Below are 25,390 nucleotides of genomic sequence, written 5' to 3'. Positions count from 1 at the left end.
GCTCGAGCCCGGAGCGGACGCGCCCACCTGACGCACTGAGACTTCGCAGCCAATCGGGAAGCGCGGAGCAGGTTCAAATAAAGACGGCGGGTGAGCATGGCGTCGCTTCTTGCGTCTAGGAGGTGATCACCCTGTGTTGTGTTGAAGATGTGGCGGGTGAAAAAACTGAACCTTAGCGTGTCGCCTTCGCCCCAACCGGTGAGCGAGAGTGCCTCATGGAGGGAGAGATGGGCCGGGGTTTCGGGTCGGGGTCGCTGGCTGCCGGGCGTCGTGCAAAGCTGGGTCGAGCCTGGGGACGGGTGCATGTGGAGTCTAATGCTAGTCCTGATGTTCAGAGGAATGGGGTTGGAGCCTACTCTTTTTTTTTTTTTTTTTTTAATTTTATTTACTTATTTATTTATTTTTGGCTGTGTTGGGTCTTCGTTTCTGTGCGAGGGCTTTCCCTAGTTGCAGCAAGTGGGGGCCACTCCTTCATCACGGTACGCGGGCCTCTCACTGTCACGGCCTCTCTTGTTGCGGAGCACAGGCTCCAGACGCTCAGGCTCAGTAGTTGTGGCTCACGGGCCTCGTTGCTCCGCGGCATGTGGGATCTTCCCAGACCAGGGCTCGAACCCGTGTCCCCTGCATTGGCAGGCAGATTCTCAACCACTGCGCCACCAGGGAAGCCCTGGAGCCTACTCTTGTTATTGCTCGTGAGCTTCTTAGGGAGGGAGGGGAGCTTCTTCGGGCAGGCTGGCAGAGCCCAGGCTTTCTCACATTCTCTCTTCTGTTTTAGGGAAAAGCAGCTATGAGAACGCCTCTCCGAGAACTTATCCTGCAACCTGGTGCCCTCACCAACTCGGGAACAGGGCCCCCGATAGCCTACTCGTCCACCCCATCACTGTGCAAGCTAGGGCTGCAGGTGAGATTCGCCTGGCCAGCCTCTCGACTGGGCTCTTTGCCGAGGCCGAGAGCTCAGAGGAACAGAGGGCCAGGGCTGGAACGTAATTAATAACGATAATGAAGTTTCCTTCTTCGGTGACATCCATTTACAGCTATTCAGGCCAACAGAGAGGTACCCTAGGGTCGCTAAAGGAAGTCCACTGAGAACCTGCACCTCTATTTAGCTGTTAGTTTTTTTCATCACCTCCTCCCCCATTCTGTCTTTACCAAACGTCTCAGAAATACTATCACTTTGGTTAGTGGTCTCCCTCTTAATAGGGACTCACTTACGGAGATGTCAGTCAGCTGCAAGAATGAGGCAATGTCCATCCATTCCCAGAGGTAGTCAAAACTCCCCTGGGATCAAGTTACACCACTTCCAGACAGGGTTCCTGGACCACCGGAGTTGAAACTAGCTCCTTGTAGAACTGCCCACACTGAGTTGTACTTTTGTGAAAGGTCTTGAGAGACATAGCTATGTCTCAGTTCAAATAATGAGGATTGACTGTATACATTTCTCTGCCTGTTGCTTTTCTCATTTAACAATGTGGTTTAAATCCCTCCATGTCAACTAGTGTAGAGCTAATTCATAAGGTACTGTGGTATGCATGAATCATAATTTAGTCATAAATGGTCATTTATCTTTCCACTTTTTTTGCTTCTGCAAACAATGCTAATGTAAATATCTTTGTACTGATACCTTTATTTTGATGAGATACATTTTGAGGAGTAGGATTATTGGTTTGAAGGAAAGATATTTTTAATTTTAAATTTTGTCAGATTGCTATCTAAAATAGCTATTACAATTCATATTCTCTCCAGCATTGTATGACGATATCCATTTCCCCACATCACCTCTTGTAGTAGTTGTTAGAGATCTTTAAAATTTTAGCCAGTCTGACGTGGTATCTTATTGTTACTTTATTTTGCATTTTCCTGACTACTAGTGAGTGTATCTCTTACATGTGAGTTGGTTATTTGGGTTTGCTCTTTTGTGAAATGCTTATTTATATTATTTGCTCATTTTTCTATTGGGTTGTTAACTCTTTCATCATTTTCTAAGTGTATATTATAAATAGTCATCCTTTGTCATGCTTTTTAACCAGTTTGTAATTTTCTTTTGATTTTTACCTTTAATCCAGGGGTTATCTAGGAGGCGTTCTTAATTTCCAAGTGCTTAAAAACCATTTTGTGTCACCTTTTAAATTTTTTTTCTTGCATTATGATCAGACTGTAATCTGTTGTCTTTGTAGCCAAGTATAGGATGAATTTTTCTGAGTGTTCCATGAACATATGAAAAAAAGCATATTTACTATTCAAAGGATGTCACATTCTATTATATCCATCAGCAGATAGTTAATTATTCTGTCCTTGCACTTTTTTTAGTCTGCCAGATCTGTTGAGTTTTGTGTTGTCCTTGTCTGATTTTGGTATCAACATAATTTTGGGCTTGTAAAATGAGTTAGGAAGTGTTTCCTTCTCTTTATTTAATTTTTTGGAAGAGCTTGAGACAAATGGGTATTAAATCTTCTTTGAATTTTGGTAAATTCAACCTGTGAAATGATCTGGTCCTGGACTTTTGTTTTCTGGGAGGTTTTTTTTTTTTTTTTAATTAATTTATTTATTTATTTATTTTGGCTGCGTTGGGTCTTCTTTGTTGCGTGTGGGCTTTCTCTAGTTGCGGCGAGCGGGGGCTACTCTTTGTTGCGGTGTGCAGGCTTCTCATTGTGGTGGCTTCTCTTGTTGTGGAGCACAGGCTCTAGGCGCGCGGGCTTCAGTAGTTGTGGCTCGCGGGCTCTAGAGTGCAGGCTCAATAGTTGTGGCGCACGGGCTTAGTTGCTCTGCAGCACGTGGGATCTTCCCGGACCAGGGCTCGAACCATGTCCCCTGCACTGGCAGGCAGATTCTTAACCACCGTGCCACCAAGGAAGTCCCTTTGCCCATTTTTAAATTTAATTATTTTTGTTGTTGTTGTTGTTGTTGAGTTGTAGGAATTCTTTATCTGTTCTGGATATTAACCCCTTATCAGATACATGATTTGCAAATATCTTCTCCTTAAGTGATTTTTTTTTTTAAATTAATTTATTTATTTTTTGGCTGCATTGGGTCTTCATTGCTGTGCGTGGGTTTTCTCTAGTTGCATTGAGCGGGGGCTCCTCTTTGTTGTGGTGCGCTGGCTTCTCATTGCAGTGGCTTCTCTTGTTGTGGAGCACAGGCTCTAGGCGTGCGGGCTTCAGTAGTTGTGGCACACGGGCTTAGTTGCTCCGCGGCATGTGGAATCTTCCCGGACCAGGGCTCGAACCCTTGTCCCCTGCATTGGCAGGCGGATTCTTAACCACTGTGCCATCAGGGAAGTCCCTCCTTAAGTGATTTTTAAAAGGAATAAATAGGAACTTGATAAACACAGCAAAAACTTTAAGGTCATTTTTACATTTATGAAAGCCTTTGGTTTATATATTTAGCTTCTGGGCTATGTAGTGCCGACTGATTTATATTTTTTTATATCATATATCTTTAATTTTGTCTTTTATCGTAATAGTGCCATAACTTTACATTCTACCTTGTCTGATACTAAAACTGCTGCCTCTGCTCTCTTTGTTTGTTTTTGCCTGGTATCTCTTTGCCATCCCCTTTATTTTCTACTTTTCCTTTAGCACTTTGTTTTTGTTTTGTTTTGGTTTTTTATAAATTTATTTATTTTTTATCTTTGGCTGCGTTGGGTTTTCGTTGCTGCGTGCCGGCTTTCTCTAGTTGCGACGAGCGGGGGCTACTCTTGGTTGTGGTGCGCGGACTTCTCATTGTGGTGGCTTCTCTTGTTGTGGAGCGTGGGCTCTAGGCACACGGGCTTCAGTAGTTGTGGTGCGCAGGCTCAGTAGTTGTGGCACACGGGCTTAGTTGCTCCGCGGCACGTGGGATCTTCCTGGCTCAGGGATCGAACCCATGTCCCTTGCATTGGCAGACAGATTCTTAACCACTGTGCCACCAGGGAAGTCCCTCCTTTAGCACTTTGAAAGAAAACTTGAAAATTTGAAATAAAATACATGAAAGTACATAAAACATTGAGCCTAACAAACTTGTATAAAGCACACATCGTTGTAACCAATACCCAAGGACATTGCTAGAATATCAGAAGTTTTAGCTCAACTTTATGTTTTAAAGTTTCATCCACTGCTGTAAATGAGAAATTTCATGTAAGTCTAATTCTTTTTTTTTTTGTAAATAATTGGTCTTTATAATCTAAAGCTTCTAAAATAGTTTTGTTGTTCTGGTAGTTCAGAAAGTTTATCATTTTTTGTCAGTCCTGCTTGGAACTTGGTGAGCCATTTTAATATGCAAACTCAGATCTTTCTTTACCTTAGAGGAATTTTCTTCTAATACTTGTTAATCAGTGCCCCACCTGTATGTGTTCTCCTTTCTCCTTGAACTTCTTTTATTCACATGTTAGGTTTGCTGGATTTATTTTCCAGTTCTCTTAGCTTTTCCCTCAGATTTACATTTCTTTGTATTTTTGTCTTTAAGATATGTCTTCCACTTGATTGTCCAGGCCAGTAATTCTTGTCTTAACTCTGATCATCCTCTTTCAATGCATATTACTAAAATTTTTGGTTTAAAAGTAATATTTATTATTTCCAGAAAGTCTTTGTGTGTGTGAGTTGTACTCAGATCTTCTTATGTATGCATATATTTTTTGGTGCAAATTGTTATCTGTTTCTTCCGTCAGCTGTGTTTTGGTAGGGCCTACCTTTCCTAACTATCTTAGGGTTTGTCCTTTCTCTGGCTACTGGATCCACATAAGTACATTCATATTTTCCTTTTTTTGTTCATTGAGTCTCAGGACCAGCAGCCCTGCAAGTGGTAGAAAGTGCAGTGGTCTCTGTCCCTATGAACCAGCAGTTGGGAGGTTGTCACTCCCTTTTCAGGGCACCAGGAAGAGTCTTTCTGCTCTTCATTCTCCTCTGCTACAAAGGCTAGAGCTCTTCAAATCCCAAGGATTGAATGGCCTCAACCCATGTGTTCAGGATACCCTCAGTTCTTGCGGTCAAGGAGACTAGGTCACTGGCACAGGTTGATGTTGCCCTTTCTTCCTACGGTACATAGATCTCTGTGGGCCAGGTGCTCTCTCACTCTAATCCCCAATTTCTCATCTGTTCCAAAAGGAAGAAAATCTTATACCAACTGTAGAACTTGAGCCAGGGGTCCCTCCTACCCTAGAAGTGGGTTGGAGTTAGTATTGGAGAAGAGTGGGGTCACTTTCAAGCCACCATCTTCCCGTGACATGGATAGATTATCTTAGACTTATTTATACTGTAACCTGGTTCACTTGGAAGGACCCAGAATGGCTTCCCAGCTTTTCTACTGGGTCTCTGTAGTAAGTAGCAAGGCTTAGCCAAGTTCTTACCTAAGTAAAGGTAATGAGAACTCTTTCCTTTTTTGAGTTCAGACAGTATCCTGCACCCATAACTGTATATTGGGAACCAGAACTGACTGTATTAATCAACTACTTTTGTTTCCTTTGGCAGGAAGGCAGCAACAACTCATCTCCACTGGATTTTGTCAATGCTAAGAAGACAGACGCCCCTTCAGAACAGTTCAGCCATCCCTCAACATGTCTAGAAGCTTGTCAACATGAATCAGATGAGCAGCCCCTAAATCTGATTCCCCAAACCAATTCTACTCCCAAAACATCTGAGGAAGCAGTAGACCCACTGGGCGACAATGTGATTAAAACCATGGTCCTTGTACCTTCTCCAGGGGGGCAGCAGCAAAACATTACACTCGAGGTCCATCTAGATACCATGGCAGAGACAAACAGCTTCTCTCTAGATGAGCCTTTGAGGCCAGGAGATCTGCTGAGAAAGGGGGTGGCCCCCTGCATGGAAGACAACTTTTCAGAAATTGTTCCTGCTATGCCTGAGAAACCTACATTTCAGGATCCTCCATCCCATCTGTTGGAGTACCCACAAAATCCCTGTTCTGAGCAACAGCTACACTGCTCCAAGGAAAGCCTGAAGGACAGTAGGACTGAGGCTGTGCTTGAGGACTTAGTCCCTTCTGAAAGTAATGCCTTGTTGCCTTCCTCCCTGCTCTGGCTTTCCCCTTCAACTGTCTTAGCAGCAGATTTCCCTGTCAGTCTTGTGGACCCAGGGGAGGAAATTTTAGAGCACAGAACTATAGAGGAGAGAGAAATGAGCTTTCCCACATTCCCTGAGGAGGCCGAACTGGGAGATCAAGCACTTGTCTCAAATATGGATGATATTCCATCCACAGGCCTGACCCCAAATCCAGGAGAAATGGAATCCCAGGCAGCTCCAGGGCCAGCAGTAGAACATGCTGGTAGCATTCCCGTCTCTGATATGGGGCCTTGGATGTCTCCTCTGGCCTGGCTGGAAAAAGGTGTAAATACCTCCGTCGTGCTGGAAAATCTCCGCCAGAGCTTATCTCTTCCCTCTGTGTTTCGGGATGCTGCGATTGGCACTACCCCTTTCTCTACTTGCTCGGTGGGGACTTGGTTTACTCCCCCAGCACAGCAGGAAAGGAGTACAAACACATCCCAAACAGGCCTGGTGGGCACCAAGGACAGTACTTCTGAGACAGAGCACCTTCTATGGGGGTAAGTATCCCTGTATCTTTGTGCTCCTGGACCTCATTCACCTGGATCTGCCACTCCCATCCCTTTCCCTCTCTTCTTCTCATGTTCTTCTCTTCCTACTGCAGCCGTCCTCCAGATCTCACTGCCTTATCTCGACATGACCTGGAAGATAACCTGCTGAACTCTCTTGTCATTCTGGAGGTTCTCTCCCGCCAGCTGCAGGACTGGAAGAGCCAGCTGACTGGCCCTCACCCAGAAGTTCAGGACAGCAGCACACAGACTGACACCTCTTCGAGTGGGGTAAGAAGGTTCTTCCCAAAGTGTGGAGGACCCCAGTGGGCCCTCTTCCTTAGAATATGTATAAAAGCTGAGGATCTGGAAAATCCCTTAGAGCTGTTGGTACTCACTATACCCCTGGGGTACCTCAAGACCTTCCAAGGGAATGCAAGCAAGGAAAGTTTTAAAGGAATCGGTTTCTAGATCTTCATCTTCCAAATGCACTCTTTACTAATTTGTTTTCTTTCCTACTTCCCCATTCTCAATTACCCTTGCCCAATTTACTAACTTTACTATAAAGAAGAGCATATTTACTACCTGTCCTGAATCTTACGTTGTCAAGAGGCAGCATTCAAAGGACAATAGAAAACATTTGTGTACGTGCTGAGAAGGCAATTGACTGCAATGATTATGTAACATGTCATTTTTGTGTGCTTTCAACAAATTTGAAGGAAGACTTCAGTTATGTCAGTGGATGGAAGTTCACTGTGAGATTTTCGGCATGTATCTCCAAAGGAGCTCCTAGAATTGGGTGACATGCCCTTCTTCCCTTCTTTCATTCCTGCTTATTCCCATTATTTATGTGAAGAAATTTTCTCACAGAAATCTTTTTATTTTGGCCGCACCACATGGCTTGTGGGATTTCATTTCCCCGACCAGGGATCGAACCCAGGCCTTTGGCAGTGAGAGCGCGGAGTCCTAACCACACGACCGCCATGGAATTCCCTCACATAAATCTTGTATCTGTAAGAATGGAAAATAGGCATAGAATTCTTGCTGAACTATGTCTTACTGTAGGAATTATAGTAATCACAGACACATGAACTAATAAGGGGAGGGATGCTCCATCTATTTCATTAGTAGATGGATCTCCAGTAAAATTTTACTGGATATGTTTATGATTTTAATTAAAAATTATATTATTACAGTGATTAGTATACAACTGATGAAAATATTTCTCCATCCAAAAGAGAGTTTTCTCACTTAAAATCTTACGTGGGACTTCCCTGGTGGCGCAGTGGTTAAGAATCCGCCTGCCAATGCAGGGGACACAGGTTCGATCCCTGGTCTGGAAAGATCCCACATGCTGCGGAGCAACTAAGCCCGTGTGTCACAACTACTGAGTCTGCGCTCTAGAGCCCACGAGCCACAATTACTGAGCCTGTGTGCCACAACTACTGAAACCCACACGCCTAGAGCCCGTGCTCCGCAACAAGAGAAGCCACTGCAATGAGGAACCTGTGCACCGCGACGAAGAGTAGCTCCCGTTTGCCACAACTAGAGAAAGCCCGTGCACAGCAACAAAGACCCAATGCAACCAAAAATAAATAAATAAATAAATAAATTTAAAATCTTATGGTCAGAGGAATTAAAAATTTTTTTAAATTTATTTAAATTTAGATGAACTTTTGTTGTTGTTGCAGAGATACTAATATCAGAGTTTAAAGTGTAAAAGTATGTTTTATTAGGATAAAATTCTGAGAGGAGTAAAAATAGAGGTTCAAGGAGAAAAAGGGATGATACAAAATTTCTGTTAAAGAAGAACGTCATTTTTTAAAAAAATTAATTAATTTATTTATTTTTGGCTGCGTTGGGTCTTCGTTGCTGTGCACGGGCTTTCTCTAGTTCCGGTGAGCGGGGGCTACTCTTCGTTGCGGTGTGCTTCTCTTGTTGTGGAGCACGGGCTCTAGGCGTGCGGGCTTCAGTAGTTGTGGCACGTGGGCTCAGTAGCTGTGGCTCGCGAGCTCTAGAGCACAGGCTCAGTAGCTGTGGCACATGGGCTTAGTTGCTCTGCGGCATGTGGGATCTTCCCGGACCAGGGCTCGAACCCGTGTCTCCTGAATTGGCAGGTGGATTCTTAACCGCTGCGCCACCAGGGTAGTCCACTTTGTGTATTTTCTAAAGGTATCAAATAGGTATTAAATCATTATGGTTTATAAAGCAGAAACAAATACACCATTGTAAAGCAATTATACTCCAGTAAAAACGTTAAAAAAAAAATCATTCTGGTGTATGTAACATTTATACCATTGGGTATATTTAAGAGTGATGTAACAGTGTTATTTCAAACTGTCAATGTTTATAAGGTGGTGGAAATTACAGCCTTTGTAACAATTTAAACGTAAGAGTACTCCAGCTTTCAAAATTACTGTAGGAGATATGAGAGGAAAACAGTTTAAAGACCATTGTTCAAGAGGAATCCTGCTGTGACAGCACAGGCCGAGGAAGTAAGGGAATGTGTCAGGGAAGGAATTGAGGTCCTCAGTGTTGTGACTGTTGAGGTAATAGGTGGCTGCTGCTAAGAAGAGATGGTCTCGGGAATTCCCTGGCAGTCCAGTGGTTAGGACTCTGCGCTCTCACTGCCGAGGGCCGGGGTTCAATCCCTGGTCGGGGAACTAAGATCCCACAAGCCGCGCAGCGCGGCCAAAAAAAAAAAAAGATGGTCTCTAAAACTCCAAAGACCTCCTTTGGGTTGAAAATATCCTCAAAATAATGATTTTACTTTTTGTCAAAATCCTGGAAGCCATAGGCTCATCATTCCTGTATTTTCTTATTTTTGTATCCTTTCCTCTTGTCCTTGACCTTGTTCCCCATCCCTGAGTTGGCCTTGTACCCTCTTTCCTTGAAGCTTGCCAAATCCTTTTAGAGACCACTGGAGCAGAACCAAAGAGAGGAAATGACAGTGCCTTCAGCCATTCCCCATCACAGTGCCATGTCCTTGCCGCTTGGCTGCCTCATTCACGCTAATCTCATCACCTGCCTGACTGGCCAGCCCTGAGCAGTATGTGTGCCCTGTTCCAGGGCTCCAGGGGTAACTCTGTGCCTTACTGCATGACGCAGTCGGGAACAATGTCTGCTTTGCTGGGGAGGGGAGCGATGAACTCTAAGAGATCTGCCTCCTTATATCCAGACTGCTGCAGCATCGTGACTCAGCACTGCTGCTCCAGCACTAGGCTTTTCCCAGACGATGGCTGCCTTGCAGCAGTAATGAAGGTTCCCCACTTTTCTCTCAGAACTTCAAAGTTTCTCTGCGGCTCTGCTGCCTTTGAAGTCATACTTATCTACTCCACATAGCACACTAAGATTTTCGTCTGCTCCAAGATAATGAACAGACCATTAGAGATTAAGAAAATTAAAATGAGTAGTAAATAAATATTTGAGACGGTTACCATTACTGGTAATCAGAGAAATGCAAATTGCAACATGAGATGCTATTTTCTTCTGACAAAATAGCAAAGAATAAAATAGATAATAGTGGTAAGCATTCTCCTGTCGTCAGTAGGGCATAAATTGGTTCAATCTTTTTTTTTTTTTATGCTTTAAAACAGTTGTATTTAATATTACATTTAAAATTTTTTTCTCTTGTTTGAACATTATGCCTTTAAACGGGTTCAGCCATTTTTGAAGGCAATTTAAACTGCTCAAAGCAGTTCAAACTTTTTGACCCAGTAACCCCACTTCTAGGGATAAATCCTAAGGGGAAAAAAAAAATTCTGCATAAAGATGATAACTTTTAAAAAATGAAAAATAATGGTACATCCATAAGATGGGATATCCTACAGTTATTTAAAAATATATTTATGAAGAGTTTTTTTTTTTTTTCCAGCCGTGCAGTGCGGCATGCAGGATCTTAGTTCCCCCACCAGGGATCAAACCCATGCCCCCTGCAGTGGAAGTGTAGAGTCCTAACCACTGGACTGCCAAGAGTTTTTAATAGCATGGAAAAATAAGTTTAATGTTCATGGTTTTTAAAGAAAGGAATTCAGGGACTTCCCTGGTGGCACAGTGGTTAAGAATCCGCCTGCCAATGCAGGGAACATGGGTTCGATCCCTGGTCCGGGAAGATCCCACATGCTGCGGAGCAGCTAAGCCTGTGCGCCACAACTACTGAGCCTGTGCTCTAGAGCCTGTGAGCCACAACTACTGAGCCTGTATGCCACAACTACTGAAGCCCACGCACCTAGAGCCAGTGCTCCACAACAAGAGAAGCCACTGCAATGAGAAGCCTGCGCACCACAACGAAGAGTAGCTCCCACTTGCTGCAACTAGAGAAAGCCCACGCACAGCAACAAAGACCAAACGCAGCCAAAAATAAATAAATAAATAAGATCCCACAAGCCCCATGGCCCAGCCAAAAAAAAGATACCTAGAGATCAACAAAAATAAATAAATAAATAGAAAGAAGAAAAAAAAAAAGAAAGAAAGGAGTTCAGAGTTCATATAACCTTTAAGAGGCTTTGAGGTGAGGTAAAATGTCAGCAGAAGTTAAAAACGAGTGATACTCCACTTTGATAGGTCTCCCTAAAGCACATATCCTAGTCTCAGGCTCTCAATGAGGAGACTAAATATAAACTCAGGGCTAAATAACATTAGTATAATAAAATTAAGTAAGAAAAGCAGGACCCCAAATTTATTTATATATTATAATCTCAATTGTGGTTTTTCTTAAGCATTACTGTCTTTCATCAAATCTAAGATACTATCAATATTGAATGCATACCAATGTCAGTGGTGTTAAAATGTAAAGACAGGGACTTTCCTGGTGGTTCAGTGGTTAAAACTCTGTGCTTCCAATGCAGGGGGCACGGGTTTGATCCCTGGTCAGGGAACAAAGATCCCACATGCCACGCAGTGCGGCCAAAATAAAAAAAAATTGTAAAAAGGCAGTCATCTTAGAATTTATTAAATATAGTTTTTTCTTTCTAAATCAGTAGTCTACAACTTTTTTCTCCCCCTGACACCTGAGGGAGGTAACATACTCAATCAGTTACAGCAAATCCCTATAGCAAGGAAATCTGGTGTGGAGGTATATTGAAATCTCTTGGGGTGGGTGCTATACTGTTGGTTGAGAATCACTGCTCTAGGGGTGAAATTGATAATGATTCTTTTTCCATTTTATTCACTTTCCTATTTCCAAAATTTTACAGTAAACACATAATCAGAAAAAAAAGTTATTTTAAAAAGTAATTTTTTTACCTACCTCTGGATTTTTTCTGACTTGGCTTCATCAAGCTGTGAGCCTTTCTCCTGATTTTAATGGGAAAGGCTCCTGTATCTCGGTGGTAGGGGGAATGAGCTGCTGGTGGTGCATGTTGCCTATGCAAAAGGGGCAACTCTGTTTCTCCAACTAGATGAGTAAGAAACCTCAGCATCTTCAGGAGAGCCAGGAGATTAGACAGGCTCTGCGGCAGGCCAGGAATGTCATGGTAAGTGCTGATTGACCTTATACCATTGCTGGGTCTCCTGTGAAGATCAAGAATGGCGACTCCTGAGCAGTTAGCAGATGATGGATGGTACTCAGCCATGGTAGTGAAGGGAGGTTTCCTTTTGTTAAGAACATCTCTTCCTTATTGGGAGCGTGAAATTGGGGTTGGTGGCTTCCTCCTCAGTGTCCCTGCTTACTTCCTGCTTAATGACTTTATTTGATCTAGCCTAACCATCTCTCCCTCTACAGCAGTCATGGGTGCTGGTCTCTAAAGAGCTGATATCCTTGCTTCACCTATCTCTGCTGCACTTAGATGAAGATAAAACTGCTCTGAGTCAGGAGGTAAGCAGCATGCAGATGGAGGCAGAGGCCTTTGGTGAGACTGAAATTCAGCCAAATAAAGAGACCAGACACAGTATATGATTCTTATCTTATAGTCTCGGCGTACAGAAACCTTGGTGTCCTGCTGTTTTGATGTGTTGAAGAAATTGAGGGCAAGGCTCCAGAGCCTCAAAGCAGAAAGGGAGGAGGCAAAGCACAGAGAGGAAATGGCCCTCAGAGGCAAAGATGCGGTAAGGTGTCAGGCTTTTGTTCCTGGATGTGGGAGGTCTCTTCCTAAGGTTCCTGCAGGAACATAAATTGACTTGAGACACAGATGGGTGGCCTGAGAACTGCTTGCACTGGGGAATAATGAACTAAACTACTGGTGTGACGGATAGTTATGGCTTTTTGTGCTGTATCTTTCCTCTGCCCACAATGTCCTCTCAACCTCTTCTCTAAACAGGCAGAGACAGTGCTAGAGGTTTTCTGTGCACACGCCAGCCAGCGCATCAGCCAGCTGGAACAGGACCTGGCATCCATGGGGGAATTCAGAGGCCTTTTGAAGGAAACCCAGACCCAACTGGTAATTGAGGGCATATTCTTTCCTGGGATCCATACTGACACACTGGGAGGATGGTCATGTACCCCTACTTCTCTGTATCCAGAGGGACAGGGCCCCCTGCACTGACAATCCTTCTCATGTAGGTAGGGCTTCATACTGAGCAAGAAGGGTTGGCTCAGCAGACAGCAAGTCTTACTTCAGCCTTGCAGCAGGACTGGATATCCATGCAACTGGATGTGAGTATTTGGGGCCATTATACTGCTCCTTTGCTCACAGCCGGCCCCGTTAGGAGTCTTCTCTCAAGGGTGCTCTTCTGACCTGCTTGCTTCCCCTGGTAGTGTGTAACATGGACAGCTCTGCTGAGCCGGTTTCGACAACTCATAGAGAAATTTACAGCCAAGAGCCGGCAGACCCTGCAGGAACGTGATGCTGCAATTGAGGAAAAGCAGCAGGTACAAACCAGGGGTGGGGACTGCTTAGGCCTGGTTTCCTCCTTCTTCTCTGCAGAAGGCCTTTCTGATGAGTGGTGTCATTAGCCTCTTCCCTGGGACCTGTCTTCTTTCCATCTGTGGGTTTGGAGACAAGCCAGTCCCTTTGCTATAAGATGGCCTTCAGCACCTTCTGTTTCTACATTTTCCTGAGGATCAGACTTATTTGCTGCAGTGTTTTTGCCCAGGATCAAGGTGGTTTGTTGTCCTGTCCAGAAAGAGAAACTGGACTAAGTCTTGGGACTCTTGATTCAGGAGGAGCTGTGGGAGGAAAACTGTCTTTTTCTCCTAGGTTTCCAGGGAGCTGGAACGAGTCTCTTCCCATTTAGAGGACTGCAAAAGCCAACTAGAACAACTGGAGTTGGAAAACAGTCGCCTGGCAACAGGTGTGTGTGTGTGCATGCGTGCAAGCAGTTGTACCCTGCTGAGGCTTGGGGTGTGGCAGTGGCGCAAGAAAGTGCTCTAGGGCACTTGTCTTAGAGCAGAAGTGTGGGGACGTTTGGGCCTGGGGACCACATGGTGTCATTTGGATAATTTTGGTCTAGATCTCCGGGCTCAGCTGCAGATTCTGGCCAGCATGGAGAGTCAGCTAAAAGAGCTACAGAGTCAGCATGCCCATTGTACCCAGGACCTGGCCATGAAGGATCAGTTGCTCTGCCAGCTTACCCAGAGCAGTGAGGAGAAGGCTGCTCAGTGAGTTCCTCTCAGGTTATTGTGGCAGTAGGCATCCAGGATATGGGACCAATGGGATCTAACGTAAGGTCTCTGGCAGATGGCAAAAGGAAGAGATGGCATTAAAACATATGCAGGCAGAGCTGCAGCAACAACAGGCGGTCCTGGCCAAGGAGGTGCAGGACCTAAAGGAGACCCTGGAGGTAAGGAAGATGGCTTGGGGCAGGGGAGCTGCAGGAGTGTGACTCTTCCCTGATGGTATTGAGGTGAGGTTTGAGACTCTGGACTGGAAAAAGCCTCTGTTCCCAGGACTCTAAAATTTCCCACTTAGATGCATTTCCCCCCCTCCCTTCCTCGCTCCTTGCCTTCCTTCCTGCTCCTGTCTCCCCAGTTTGCAGAACAAGAGAATCAGGTTGCTCACCTGGAGCTGGGCCAGGTTGAGTGTCAGTTGAAAACCACCCTGGAAGTCCTCCGGGAGCGCAGCCTGCAGTGTGAGGACCTGAAAGACACCATGGAGAACCTGAAGTAAGACCTCTGCCTTTCTGTGCTTCCCTGTTAGTGTGTATCTCTCCCAGGACCGCTTCTAGAAGCTAAAGTCTCCAAGAAGGGAATTGTGACAGGGTTCGAGAGCCTCTTGTTTCCCCTCTTTGAACGCAGTTCTGTGTGGGGATTTGGAGAAGTGCTCAGAGAAGGTCACCTGGTGTTTGGCCATCTTCTCTGTTCCTTCCGTATTTCAGGGCTAAACTGGCCAGCACCATGGCAGAGAAACAGCAGCAAGACCTGGAGAAGACACGCCAGTATTCCCAAGAGCTAAGGGTGCTGACTGAGCAACTCCGTAGCCTGACCCTCTTCCTGCAGACAAAACTAAAGGAGAAGGTAGGGTCCGGGGTTTCCTTCTCTTCCCTTACAATTGTATCAATATCTTCGAATAAAGACGGTTTTACTTCTTCCTTCCCGAACTGTATACCTTTTTTTTTTTTTTTTTAATTTTTTTATTTTTGCTGTGTTGGGTCTTCGTTTCTGTGCGAGGGCTTTCTCTAGTTGCAGCAAGTGGGGGCCACTCTTCATCGCGGTGCGCGGGCCTCTCACTATCACAGCCTCTCTGGCTGCGGAGCACAGGCTCCAGATGCGCAGGCTCAGTAGTTGTGGCTCACAGGCCTAGCCGCTCCGCGGCATGTGGGATCTTCCCAGACCAGGGCTCGAACCCATGTCCTCTGCATTGGCAGGCAGATTCTCAACCACTGCGCCACCTGGGAAGCCCCCCCGAACTGTATACCTTTTATTTCCTTTTCTTGTCTTACTGTGTTAGCTAGAACTTCCCCTATAGTGTTGAAAAGGAATGGTGAGAGGGGACATCCTTGCCTCGTACCTGACCTTAAAGGGAAAGCTTTGAGTTTCTCACCTTTAAGTATGATGTTAACTGTAAGCTTTTTGTAGATATTCTTTATCCAGTTGAGGAAGTTCCCCTCTAATCCTAGTTTACTGAAAGTTTTTCCACTTGTATCCTTATTGTATAGAATGGTCTTCCTAAAATTCTACTCTTGTTCCATCTCTGTGACCTTCAGTGACTTTCAGTTGCCTACAGGATGTCTTCAACCTGTCACTCAAACTTTTCTTCTTCTGTCTCCTACCTCCCTGTTATGAACCCTTTACTCCCATAGACTGCCTACGTACTACACACACGTCTCATCCCCATTCGCACCCAGACGCATGCTGTTACCACGTCCGTTCTCTTCTATCTTCAAACTGGAAAGACCTTTTCCTTCCTATTAAAATCCTCCCTGGTTCACCTTCTTCTTTGAAATGTTCCCAAACATCAGTGGACTCAGTGATCTCCTGCTATATTCCTCATGAACTTACTCTCCTTTTGCACTTGTATTAATTTTCCTTGGATGTTTGGTCTCTTCAACTAGACTGTATTTAAAGAAAGCAGAAATTTAGCCTTGCTTCTTTGGCTTCCGCACAGTGCACACTGAACAATAAATGGGTATTTTTCAGAATGCAGCGTTAGTTAGCTTATTCAACAGTTAAAGGCACAGCCAGAATCCTGAAATCGAATTGCTTATGATCTGACCCCATTCCCCAGTGTGTGCTAAGCACAGGAATCCAGTCTTGCAGGGAAGACAGACAGATGTAAACTTGTCATCTTGGCTTGTGATTGTGATAGAGGGTTGCCTGGATGGCCACTGAGGGTTGCCTGGATGACCACAGAGAAAGGAGCCTCAGTTTTACCTTTGAGAGTTAAGATGTCTTCTCAGAGCAGGTGACTCTTGGGCAGAGTCTTGAGGTTAGAAGTTTGTAGGGCAGGGTTGGGTAATATAGGAAGGCCCACCAGGCAGAGGGAATAGTATGAAAGTCATAGAGGCACTATGGGTACTTTTTGTAGTGTCTACCTTGTGACAAGACCTGGGTTAGGTGCTGGGACTACAGGTGAACAAGGCCAAGGCCCTGCTCATGTGGAATGTGGCGAGTTTGGGAACTGGGAGGTAGCTCTTTATGATTGGATTATAGGAGCTATGTGGGGCAAGGATGATAAGGAGAAAAGGCTGGAGAGTTAGGCAGGAGGCCAGATTTTTTAAGGCTTGAACTAAAGGGATACGGAGGAGGGGATGAATTGGATGAATTCAATACATATTTAGGAAGTAAAAGTAACAGAATGGGGACTTCCCTGGCGGTCCAGTGGTTAAGACTTCGCCTTCTAATGCAGGCGGTGCGGGTTTGATCCCTGGTTGGGGAGCTAAGATCCCACATGCCTCGCGGCCAAAAAACCAAAACATAAAACAGAAGCAATATTGTAACGAATTCAATAAAAAAGACTTTAAAAATGGTCCACATCAAAAAAATCTAAAACAAAAAAGTAACAACGTGGTGACCAGTTTGATATAGGAGTACGGTGGAAGAGTGAATGATGATCTCTAGATTGCTGGAAAGATGGCGACACTCTAGAACTGGGATTGGCAGACTTTTCCTGTAACGTGCAATATGATAAATATTTTCGGCTTTGCAAGCCGCATGGTCTTTGTCTCAGCTACTCAACTCTGCCTTTGTAGCTCAAGAGCAGGCGTAGAGAGTATATAAATAAATGGATGTGGCAGTGTTCCAATAAAACTTTATTTACAAAAACAGGTGGCAGGCCGGATTTGAACCACAGGCTGTAATTTGCTGCTCCCCTGCTCTAGGATCTTACATACAGGTGGAGGAATAGATTTTTGGTGGGGTGGGACAGGAAAAATGGTCAGCTCAGCTTTATACATACTAAATTTCAGATGAACTGTGGAGCAATCTGGTAGATTTTTCACAGGTAGTTGAGCCTTTGGGCCTGGAGATTGGGAGAAGGTCCAGTTGAGTGAGACAGATTGAAGGGTCATCCATGTAGAAGTAGATGTTTTTGTGGAGCTCCTGAGATGAGACCACCTGGGGAATGTAAAGAGGGTCAAGGATGAACCAAAAGGAGCCCACAGTTAAAGAAAGACCTGTGGATAGAGAGAAGAAATAGCCAGAAAGGCATGAGTCCTACCTGTGAAGGAGAGAGAGTCATGTCACACAAGTGAAGAAAATGAAGTTTCTAAAAGAACATGGTCATTGGTTATCACATAGGTCAGGTAAAATAAGACCTGAAAGGTGTCCGATGCCATTGGTGTACCAAATAATGAGAATTTTTGTGGAATGGTGGGGCAGAAGCCTGAGTGTAGTGGGCTAGTGAGTCCATACATGGTGAGAATTTTAGGCAAGAAATGTAGGCTTTTCTTTCTTTTTTTTTTTTAATGGAAGGGAAAAAGAAAAGGCAGTAGCTAAAAGCATACTTAAGGTAAGAAGAAGGGTTTTTGTTTTTTTTTAAATTGTTGTTCTAGTGAGAGAGAATTAAGTTCAGGGAAAGGAGCTAATGGAGAAGTTGAAGATAGAGAAGAGAGGTGACATATAGAACAGCATCCCGAGGAGATGGCCGGTGAATACCTGGAAGTTCAGGGAACCCACTATCCCTGAAAAGCAGCTGACGTTTTTTTTTCCTTTGCCCTTAGGCTGAACCAGAGACCCTCCCGATAAGCACAGCCTGTGCTCCTTCCCAGGAACACCCTCTGCCCAGTGACAGCACCTTTTTGGGAAGCACCCTGACAGCAGTGGCAGATGAAGGTTAAAGGCCCTGGAATTTAGGGGTGGGAAAGTTGTGACTCTGCTCCTGATATCTTCAGCTGTTGAAGATGCCGCCAACAGACCCTGTCTCTTCCTGGCTCCCGTGATGGCCGACCCTTGACTGGGTCACCAGAGGGGCCCTCTACCATGGTTGCATTTTGTTTTAGAGCCAGAATCAGCTCCTGTGCCCTTGCTTGGAAGTGACAAGAGTGCTTTCACCAGAGTAGCATCAACGGTTTCCCATCAGCCTACAGGTTAGGATGGGCTCCAGGGATCCTGCCTTATTTCTAGATCTGGTAGTGATGATAAAGACTAAAGCAGTGAGAAGTGCTTTGCTCTAAAAACCTCAATTTTACTTGGGCTCATTTCATTTCTGCCTTTTGGGATCGGTAATGTTCCGGACATTCAGATCCTGTGGGTGGGGAACATGGATAAGAGTTGTGGAAGTGATAGCTACACGCTCCTTCCTTCCAGAGCTAAAGGGCTCTACCTCTATCTAGTACTTTCTCTTTCAGAAACCCCAGGCATCGAGAATAGCCTGGCAGAAATGAGTACTATGACTCTGGAGCTTCAGAGCCTGTGTTCCCTGCTGCAGGAGTCTAAAGAAGAGGCTGTCAGGACTCTGCAGCGAAAGATGTGAGTGATGTGCAGTCTTGGTGAGAGGGGGCAGGTCAGGTGAGCAGCCCCTTATGTCAAGGGCCCGGGCAGCCCCTGGTGGGGACAGGAATAATGCTGAATTCTTCGCTCCCCTAGATGTGATCTGCAGGCTCAGCTGCAGGCCCAGGAAGAACAGCATCAGGAAGCCCAGAAGGCAAAGGAAGCGGACATAGAGAAGCTGAACCAGGCCTTGTGCTTGCGCTACAAGGTGGAGGAGGGGCCTGGAAGTGAAGCGATGAAGAACTGGGGCAACTGTGAGGGCCCACTGGGAGCTGTTGTCTCTCCAGGAATCTGGGTGGTGGAGATTTTCCAACCATTGCCCTAGTTTTGCCCTTCCTGGGGTCAGACAATTCACATGTTTGGGAACCAGCTATAGACTGACCCATCTTCCAGGCTGACCTAGAACACTAGCAGAACTCTCTCAACATGGAAATGTGCCTGGCCTGACATAGCCCTAGAGGAAGAATTGGAGTGTTATCAATTGGTATCACCTGGGCTGAGCATGGTCAGGCACAAAATCCTATCTCCTGGCAAGGGCTGCAGAAGCCAGCTCTCCCACTGCCTTCTTACCTCCCTTTTCCTCACAGAATGAAAAGGAACTCCAGGAAGTGATACAGCAGCAGAACGAGAAGATCCTAGAGCAGATAGACAAGAGTGGTGAGCTCATAGTACGTTCATCATGATGCCCAGCCTCTGCCTTCTATGTCACTGGTAGCCAGGGTCCCAAATGTGGGAATTGGGTCCCCTGGTCTACCCTTGCTCACCACATGGGATAAGGATAGAGAGGACCTTTGAGGGCTACTAGATACCTCTCCATTCTCATCCCCAGAGGCTTAGAGAGGAGGTGACCCAGCTCACCCGTTCACTTCGACGTGCGGAGACAGAGACTAAGGTGCTCCAAGAGACCCTGGCAGGCCAGCTGAACCCCGACAGTCAGCCCATGGCCACTAACTGGATCCAGGAGAAAGTGTGGCTCTCCCAGGAGGTGACTCAGAGTTAACAGAAGAGCTGGGCAACTGGTGGGAACCCTAGGCTGTACCCCTACTGATCTGAACATATCTATAGGTGGACAAGCTGAGGGTGATGTTCCTGGAGATGAAAAATGAGAAGGCAAAACTCATGGTCAAGTTCCAGAGCCATGTAAGAATTTCCATGTCATTCTAGGGCTATTTCCTGTCACCACTAGCAAGTGCCCTGCCATATTTATCTTTCCCCACAAGCTATGTTGTTCTTTTTTTAAATTTATTTATTTATTTTTGGCAGTGTTGGGTCTTTGTTTCTGTGCGAGGGCTTTCTCTAGTTGCGGCAAGCGGGGGCCACTCTTCATTGCGGTGCGCGGGCCTCTCACTATCGAGGCCTCTCTTGCTGCGGAGCACAGGCTCCAGACGCGCAGGCTCAGTAGCTGTGGCTCACGGGCCTAGTTGCTCTGCGGCATGTGGGATCTTCCCAGACCAGGGCTCGAACCCGTGTCACCTGCATTAGCAGGCAGATTCTCAACCACTGCGCCATCAGGGAAGCCCGCTATGTTGTTCTTTTAAGCGTAGAGCTTATGCATCCTATTTGCTTTTTAGAGAAACATCCTGGAAGAGAATCTGCGGCGCTCTGACAAGGAGTTAAAGAAACTAGATGACATTGTTCAGCATATTTATGAGGTAAAGGAGGGAGGGAGTTGATGCAACTAAGGCACTTGGTATAAGGCCTGGCCCAGGGGGTACTGATGAGCATAGCTGTGGTTCCCAGCCTTTGCTGAGAGCTGGGCCTGACTCACTATTGCAGCCTTCTCTGTGGCTTCCATTTTCCCCCCTCTAACTCAGTGGGTGCTTCTTGGGGCTGGGAGCCTTGGGCCTTTGGCCTGTGACCCTGAGCTGCCTTTTCTGTATCTCTTGCCAGACTCTGCTGTCCATCCCAGAGGTTGTGAGGGGTTGCAAGGAGCTACAGGGATTGCTGGAATTTCTGAGCTAAGAAACTGAAAGCTGGACTCTGTTTCACCCCTTTTTACCTGCAGTACTCCCTTACCCCAACACCAGGACCAATTGGCTTAGAGCCAGCTCTGTTTAATGCTATTTAAATAAAGTATATTTAATGTATTTCTTCAGGCTCACTGAATCTTATTTCTTGGGTAGGAGGTGGGTGGATGAGGTCATGGGAGAGGCAGCTTGGCCCTCTTGCCTGGGCATCCTCCACACACCCCTCCCACTGCATCTAGAGCCAAAGCCAGTCTCCCCCCACACCCCGACACCTTTTCTTCCCCAAATACTCTGGTCACTGGACTGCTTGTTCCCTGGCTCACTGCCTGTAGCCCTGGTGAATAAGGGGGTGAGGACAGAGAAACTCAGTTCCTTACTCTCTGCCCTGGACTCCCACACTGTTGGTGCCTGTGTCCCACCTAACCCAACTGTTGTGATTGTTTAGGTGACCCTCCTTCACCAGACCAGGCTTCGTCCCCAACAGCCATCACAGTGTTCTGCACATGGTAAAGGCGATTGTGGCAGAAATGAGGCGAGGCCATTTCCTGCCCATGGGGCCTTGGTGGCTGGCCCACGAGGTGGGAGGGGGACAGTGCGCAACCACCTCGGAGATCCCAGCAGAGTAGTCACTCCACCTCGTCGCCCCGCCTCTGTGGGCGTGGCCTTGCCACTGACTCCAGTCCTGGGAGAAGGCGTGGCCAAGGCGGGGTGGTGCTGGCCCCGCCCTCCGGGGGAGTCACGTAGCTCTGCAGTAGCCGCAGCCTCATTTACAGGAGCCGGGCTTGGAGCCACAGCTGCTGCGGACCTGAACCGGAGCTGCTCCTGCGGCTGCCGCAGCTAACTCGCCGCGCACAGGTGAGGCCTGGGGTGAAGCGGGAGTTGCTCAGCATCTCCGCTTCCTCTCCCTGACTCTTCTTTCTGCCTTCCTTACCCTGCTCCTGGGGGCCCCTGGATGTGCCTTCTCAGCTCTCTCCTTACATTCTCTCTCCTTTCTGTCCACTGGAAACCCCACACCACTGCTCAGCTTCTCCCACTCCTTCCTCTTAAGCTCTTATGCAGCTTTTCCAATCCCAAATCTTCTGCCTACTGGGTTTTTCCTTGGGGTTAGCCTCTCTCACCCAGACCAGCCTGCTCCCTCTCCTAGGCTGAGTTCCCTCTCCAGTTCTCCTCCCTTCATGGTCCCCCTGGTCTAGGTCCTTCCACCTGACTAGTTAGCCTGTCTCACCATCATCTCCCCACAAGTCTCCTCCCTGCTGCTCCTGCATCTCTCCCTCTCTCTCCTCTCAGGCTCTCTCCTCATTCCTTTCAACCCTGATCCTCTGCTCCCATTCTCCTGACTGCCTAGGCAGTTAGGTTCACGGAATGGAGAAGAGGTTATGGAAGCCTGTGGCCGTTTTTTGTGCCACTCCTCCTCCCTACCCCCACTCTTTTCCTCCAGAAGCTGAGGGAAGAGGGGTGATGGGTAATTTTGCCTCATTCTGAAGCCTCTGAAGTAAGTGCATTTTCTCTCAGGGCCCTGCTGAGGATGAGAAGAGGGAAGCTGGAAAGGCCAGGGCTTACGCCCACCTGAAGAAGGGGCCAAATTCAGTGAAAAAAGGGTTGGCATCTTTATTTGGGCAGTAGTTTCATAAGAAGACCTGCAGCTTTGGGGCTGCTCACCTCCCCACCCCCACCCTGGGGCTGGGAAGGGTGCCCATCAGGGACAAAAGGAGATGTGGGAACTGAGGCCCTGAGCCTGCTAGCTGTCAGAGGGATTGGTGCCATTTTAATGCCCAGGACCCACGCCAAGGACTGCTGCTGCCCTGTTCCCAGCCCCTCCTTGTTGGGATGGAAGGAAAAGGCCATTCCTCTCCATATGGACAGGAGAGGAAGCAGAGGAGGTAGTGGGTGGGGTCCAGCTTTGATACCTTGTCTCCATTCCACAGAACTGTCACCATGCCCCACTCGTACCCAGCCCTTTCTGCTGAGCAGAAAAAGGAGTTGTCTGACATTGCCCTCCGGATTGTGGCCCCAGGCAAAGGCATTCTGGCCGCAGATGAGTCTGTAGGTAGGTCGGGGCCTGTGGTCAGGTGGGGAAGAGGTGTCCAGGGAGCCCTGGGGATGACCTTACCACCCTACGTTGTTTGCCCCCAGGCAGCATGGCCAAGCGGCTGAGCCAAATTGGGGTGGAGAACACAGAGGAGAACCGCCGGTTGTACCGTCAGGTCCTGTTCAGTGCCGATGACCGTGTGAAGAAGTGCATTGGAGGTGTCATATTCTTCCATGAGACACTCTACCAGAAAGATGATAATGGTGTCCTCTTCGTCCGTACCATCCAGGATAAGGGCATTGTCGTGGGCATCAAGGTGCAGCCACTGGCCCTGGATGGGGGCTGAGCATGGAAATAGGTGTGTGGGTGTGAGGGGTGGCAAGCGGAATCCTGCCTGGGTTCAGTTCTGTGCCTGTGTTTCCCCTGCAGGTTGACAAGGGTGTAGTGCCTCTAGCCGGGACTGATGGAGAAACCACCACTCAAGGTACAGCAGGGGTGGGCTTCAGGACCACAGGGATGTTGGGTGGTTGCTGCTGGCAAAGAGGAGCAGAGTAATGAGGCTGGCACTATGCCTGCAGGGCTGGATGGGCTCTCGGAACGCTGTGCCCAGTACAAGAAGGATGGCGCCGACTTCGCCAAGTGGCGCTGCGTGCTGAAAATCACTGAACGCACACCCTCAGCACTTGCCATTCTGGAGAATGCCAACGTGCTGGCCCGCTATGCCAGCATCTGCCAGCAGGTGTGCCTATGTGTGTGAGAGGGGGTCAGATGGGTGCTCTGTGCCTGGTGGCGAGAGGGTTACATGGCTTTCTTCCATCTTACCTACTGCCCATCCCAAGCTACTCTGCTCTTACCTGCAGAATGGGATTGTGCCTATTGTGGAACCTGAGATCCTGCCTGATGGAGACCATGACCTCAGACGTTGCCAGTATGTTACAGAGAAGGTGAGTCCACACCTGGGCACAGACGTATACCACAGAGAAAGCCTGACAGGGAGCCTGTTCCCCACAGTCCCTGGCTCAGATGCAGGCACCTTCCTCAAGCACTCTTTTACTTGATCCCAGAATGTACCTGTGAGTCTGACCTGTACCCACTCTCACAGTCATGCCCACCCAGCCGTAGACAGGGAACATAATGTAGTGAGTGGCAGGGGCCCAGAACTTTAGTAAACCTCCTCTGATCCCCAGGTCCTGGCTGCGGTGTTCAAGGCCCTGAGTGACCATCATGTGTACCTGGAGGGGACCCTGCTCAAGCCCAACATGGTGACCCCTGGCCATGCCTGTCCCATTAAGTATAGCCCAGAGGAGATCGCCATGGCAACTGTCACTGCCCTGCGTCGCACTGTGCCCCCAGCTATCCCAGGTACCACTGTGCTTCCAAACCTGTTCCTTTCCCTAAGACCTAGTCTCACGTTCTTCCCCCGTTCTTGTGGCCTCCAGGGGTTCCTTACCCTGGAAAAATAAGGAGCGATCAATCAGTTTGTCTTCTCTTCTCCACCCTAGGAGTGACCTTTCTGTCTGGGGGTCAGAGTGAAGAGGAGGCATCTCTCAACCTCAATGCTATCAACCAATGCCCCCTTCCCCGGCCCTGGGCCCTCACCTTCTCCTATGGGCGTGCCCTGCAGGCCTCTGCACTCAACACCTGGCGAGGGCAACGGGATAATGCTGGGGCCGCCACTGAGGAGTTCATCAAGCGGGCCGAGGTTGGGAGCTAGAGGTGGTGGGTGGGGAGGTGGTGTGTAGCCAGGCAGGGTCAGCACCCAGAGGCTGTAGTCTGGGACAGTTCAGCACCTGTGGACTGGGTTGTCCTACTTACCCCCTTCCTTTTGCAGGTGAATGGCCTTGCGGCCCAGGGCAAGTATGAAGGCAGCGGAGAAGATGGTGGAGCGGCAGCACAATCCCTCTACGTTGCCAACCACGCCTACTGAGTACCCACTCCATACCACAGCCCTCGGCCCGGCCACCTGCACCCAATTTTGCCTGTAGTTATGGCCAGGGCCAAGTAGCCATGAAGAGTGGAGATGCCTCCACCCAGCACTGAGTCATCTTCCTTTTTTCTCCTCCCCTCCCCTCTCCGATTGCTGCACCTGGGACCATTGGATGGGAGGATAGGGAGCCCCTCATGACTGAGGGCAGGAGAACTTGCTAGAAGTCAGAGCAGGATGCCTGGGTCTCCCCCCTGCCTCTGCCAGCCCCCACAATTTCCCCATGACAGGGTTGCTTCTCCTTGGGCTCTCCTTGCCCACCCTCTCTCCTGGGATCAGAGGGTAGGGCACCAGAGCTGACTCATGCTTTGGGTACATACCACATAGCAAATAAATGGTAGCAAAACATGCTACTTTGTCTGTCTTTTTTACACATCCAATTCCCACCTCCCAGTTTCTGATCTCTGCTGACTACTGTCTCTGAGCCCTCTCCGACTGTGGAGGTGGAGAGGGTGGGTTTTGAGTTTTACTGGGCTTTAAGTTTGGGGGGGGAGGGGCACACCCAGTCACCATTCTCAGCTCAGGCTCTTGCTGTTGATGTCCGAGGCTGGAGCGTGGCAGTATGGAGGGCTGTGAGTCTTTCGGG

General features: G+C 47.5%; 2 protein-coding genes across 4 annotated transcripts; both read left to right on the top strand.

The window, feature by feature from the left end:
* Nucleotides 1-42: 42 nt before the first annotated feature.
* On the top strand, nucleotides 43-20,911 carry SPAG5 (sperm associated antigen 5). 3 transcript variants are annotated; one of them, XM_082372686.1, is made up of 24 exons: nucleotides 43-198; nucleotides 776-901; nucleotides 5,442-6,532; nucleotides 6,637-6,811; nucleotides 11,920-11,994; nucleotides 12,246-12,335; nucleotides 12,431-12,565; nucleotides 12,778-12,897; nucleotides 13,020-13,112; nucleotides 13,215-13,328; nucleotides 13,657-13,750; nucleotides 13,910-14,057; nucleotides 14,137-14,239; nucleotides 14,428-14,561; nucleotides 14,774-14,912; nucleotides 18,056-18,167; nucleotides 18,335-18,421; nucleotides 18,683-18,803; nucleotides 18,921-19,032; nucleotides 19,412-19,492; nucleotides 19,654-19,809; nucleotides 19,890-19,964; nucleotides 20,396-20,476; nucleotides 20,715-20,911. In XM_082372686.1, the coding sequence occupies exons 1-24, from the start codon at nucleotides 148-150 to the stop codon at nucleotides 20,784-20,786; spliced, it is 3,585 nt and encodes a 1,194-aa protein (XP_082228812.1). In that variant the 5' UTR covers nucleotides 43-147; the 3' UTR covers nucleotides 20,787-20,911. The 3 variants fall into 3 exon arrangements, with proteins under 3 accessions (XP_082228812.1, XP_082228811.1, XP_082228813.1); XM_082372685.1 differs by having other exon boundaries at nucleotides 12,243-12,335; XM_082372687.1 differs by lacking the exons at nucleotides 19,890-19,964; nucleotides 20,396-20,476; nucleotides 20,715-20,911 and having other exon boundaries at nucleotides 12,243-12,335; nucleotides 19,412-19,481; nucleotides 19,654-19,772.
* Nucleotides 20,912-21,502: 591 nt separating this feature from the next.
* ALDOC (aldolase, fructose-bisphosphate C) lies at nucleotides 21,503-25,152 on the top strand. The gene is made up of 9 exons (XM_082372757.1): nucleotides 21,503-21,646; nucleotides 22,717-22,838; nucleotides 22,925-23,136; nucleotides 23,250-23,304; nucleotides 23,399-23,559; nucleotides 23,681-23,764; nucleotides 24,008-24,182; nucleotides 24,323-24,522; nucleotides 24,652-25,152. The coding sequence occupies exons 2-9, from the start codon at nucleotides 22,727-22,729 to the stop codon at nucleotides 24,745-24,747; spliced, it is 1,095 nt and encodes a 364-aa protein (XP_082228883.1). The 5' UTR covers nucleotides 21,503-21,646; nucleotides 22,717-22,726; the 3' UTR covers nucleotides 24,748-25,152.
* The last annotated feature ends 238 nt before the right edge of the window (nucleotides 25,153-25,390 follow it).

Source organism: Balaenoptera borealis (assembly GCF_965194805.1).
Source record: "Balaenoptera borealis genome assembly, chromosome: 20".
Classification (NCBI taxonomy): domain Eukaryota; kingdom Metazoa; phylum Chordata; class Mammalia; order Artiodactyla; family Balaenopteridae; genus Balaenoptera; species Balaenoptera borealis.
The sequence above is the reverse complement of the archived record's forward strand: the minus strand, read 5'-3'. Positions and strand labels throughout refer to the sequence as shown.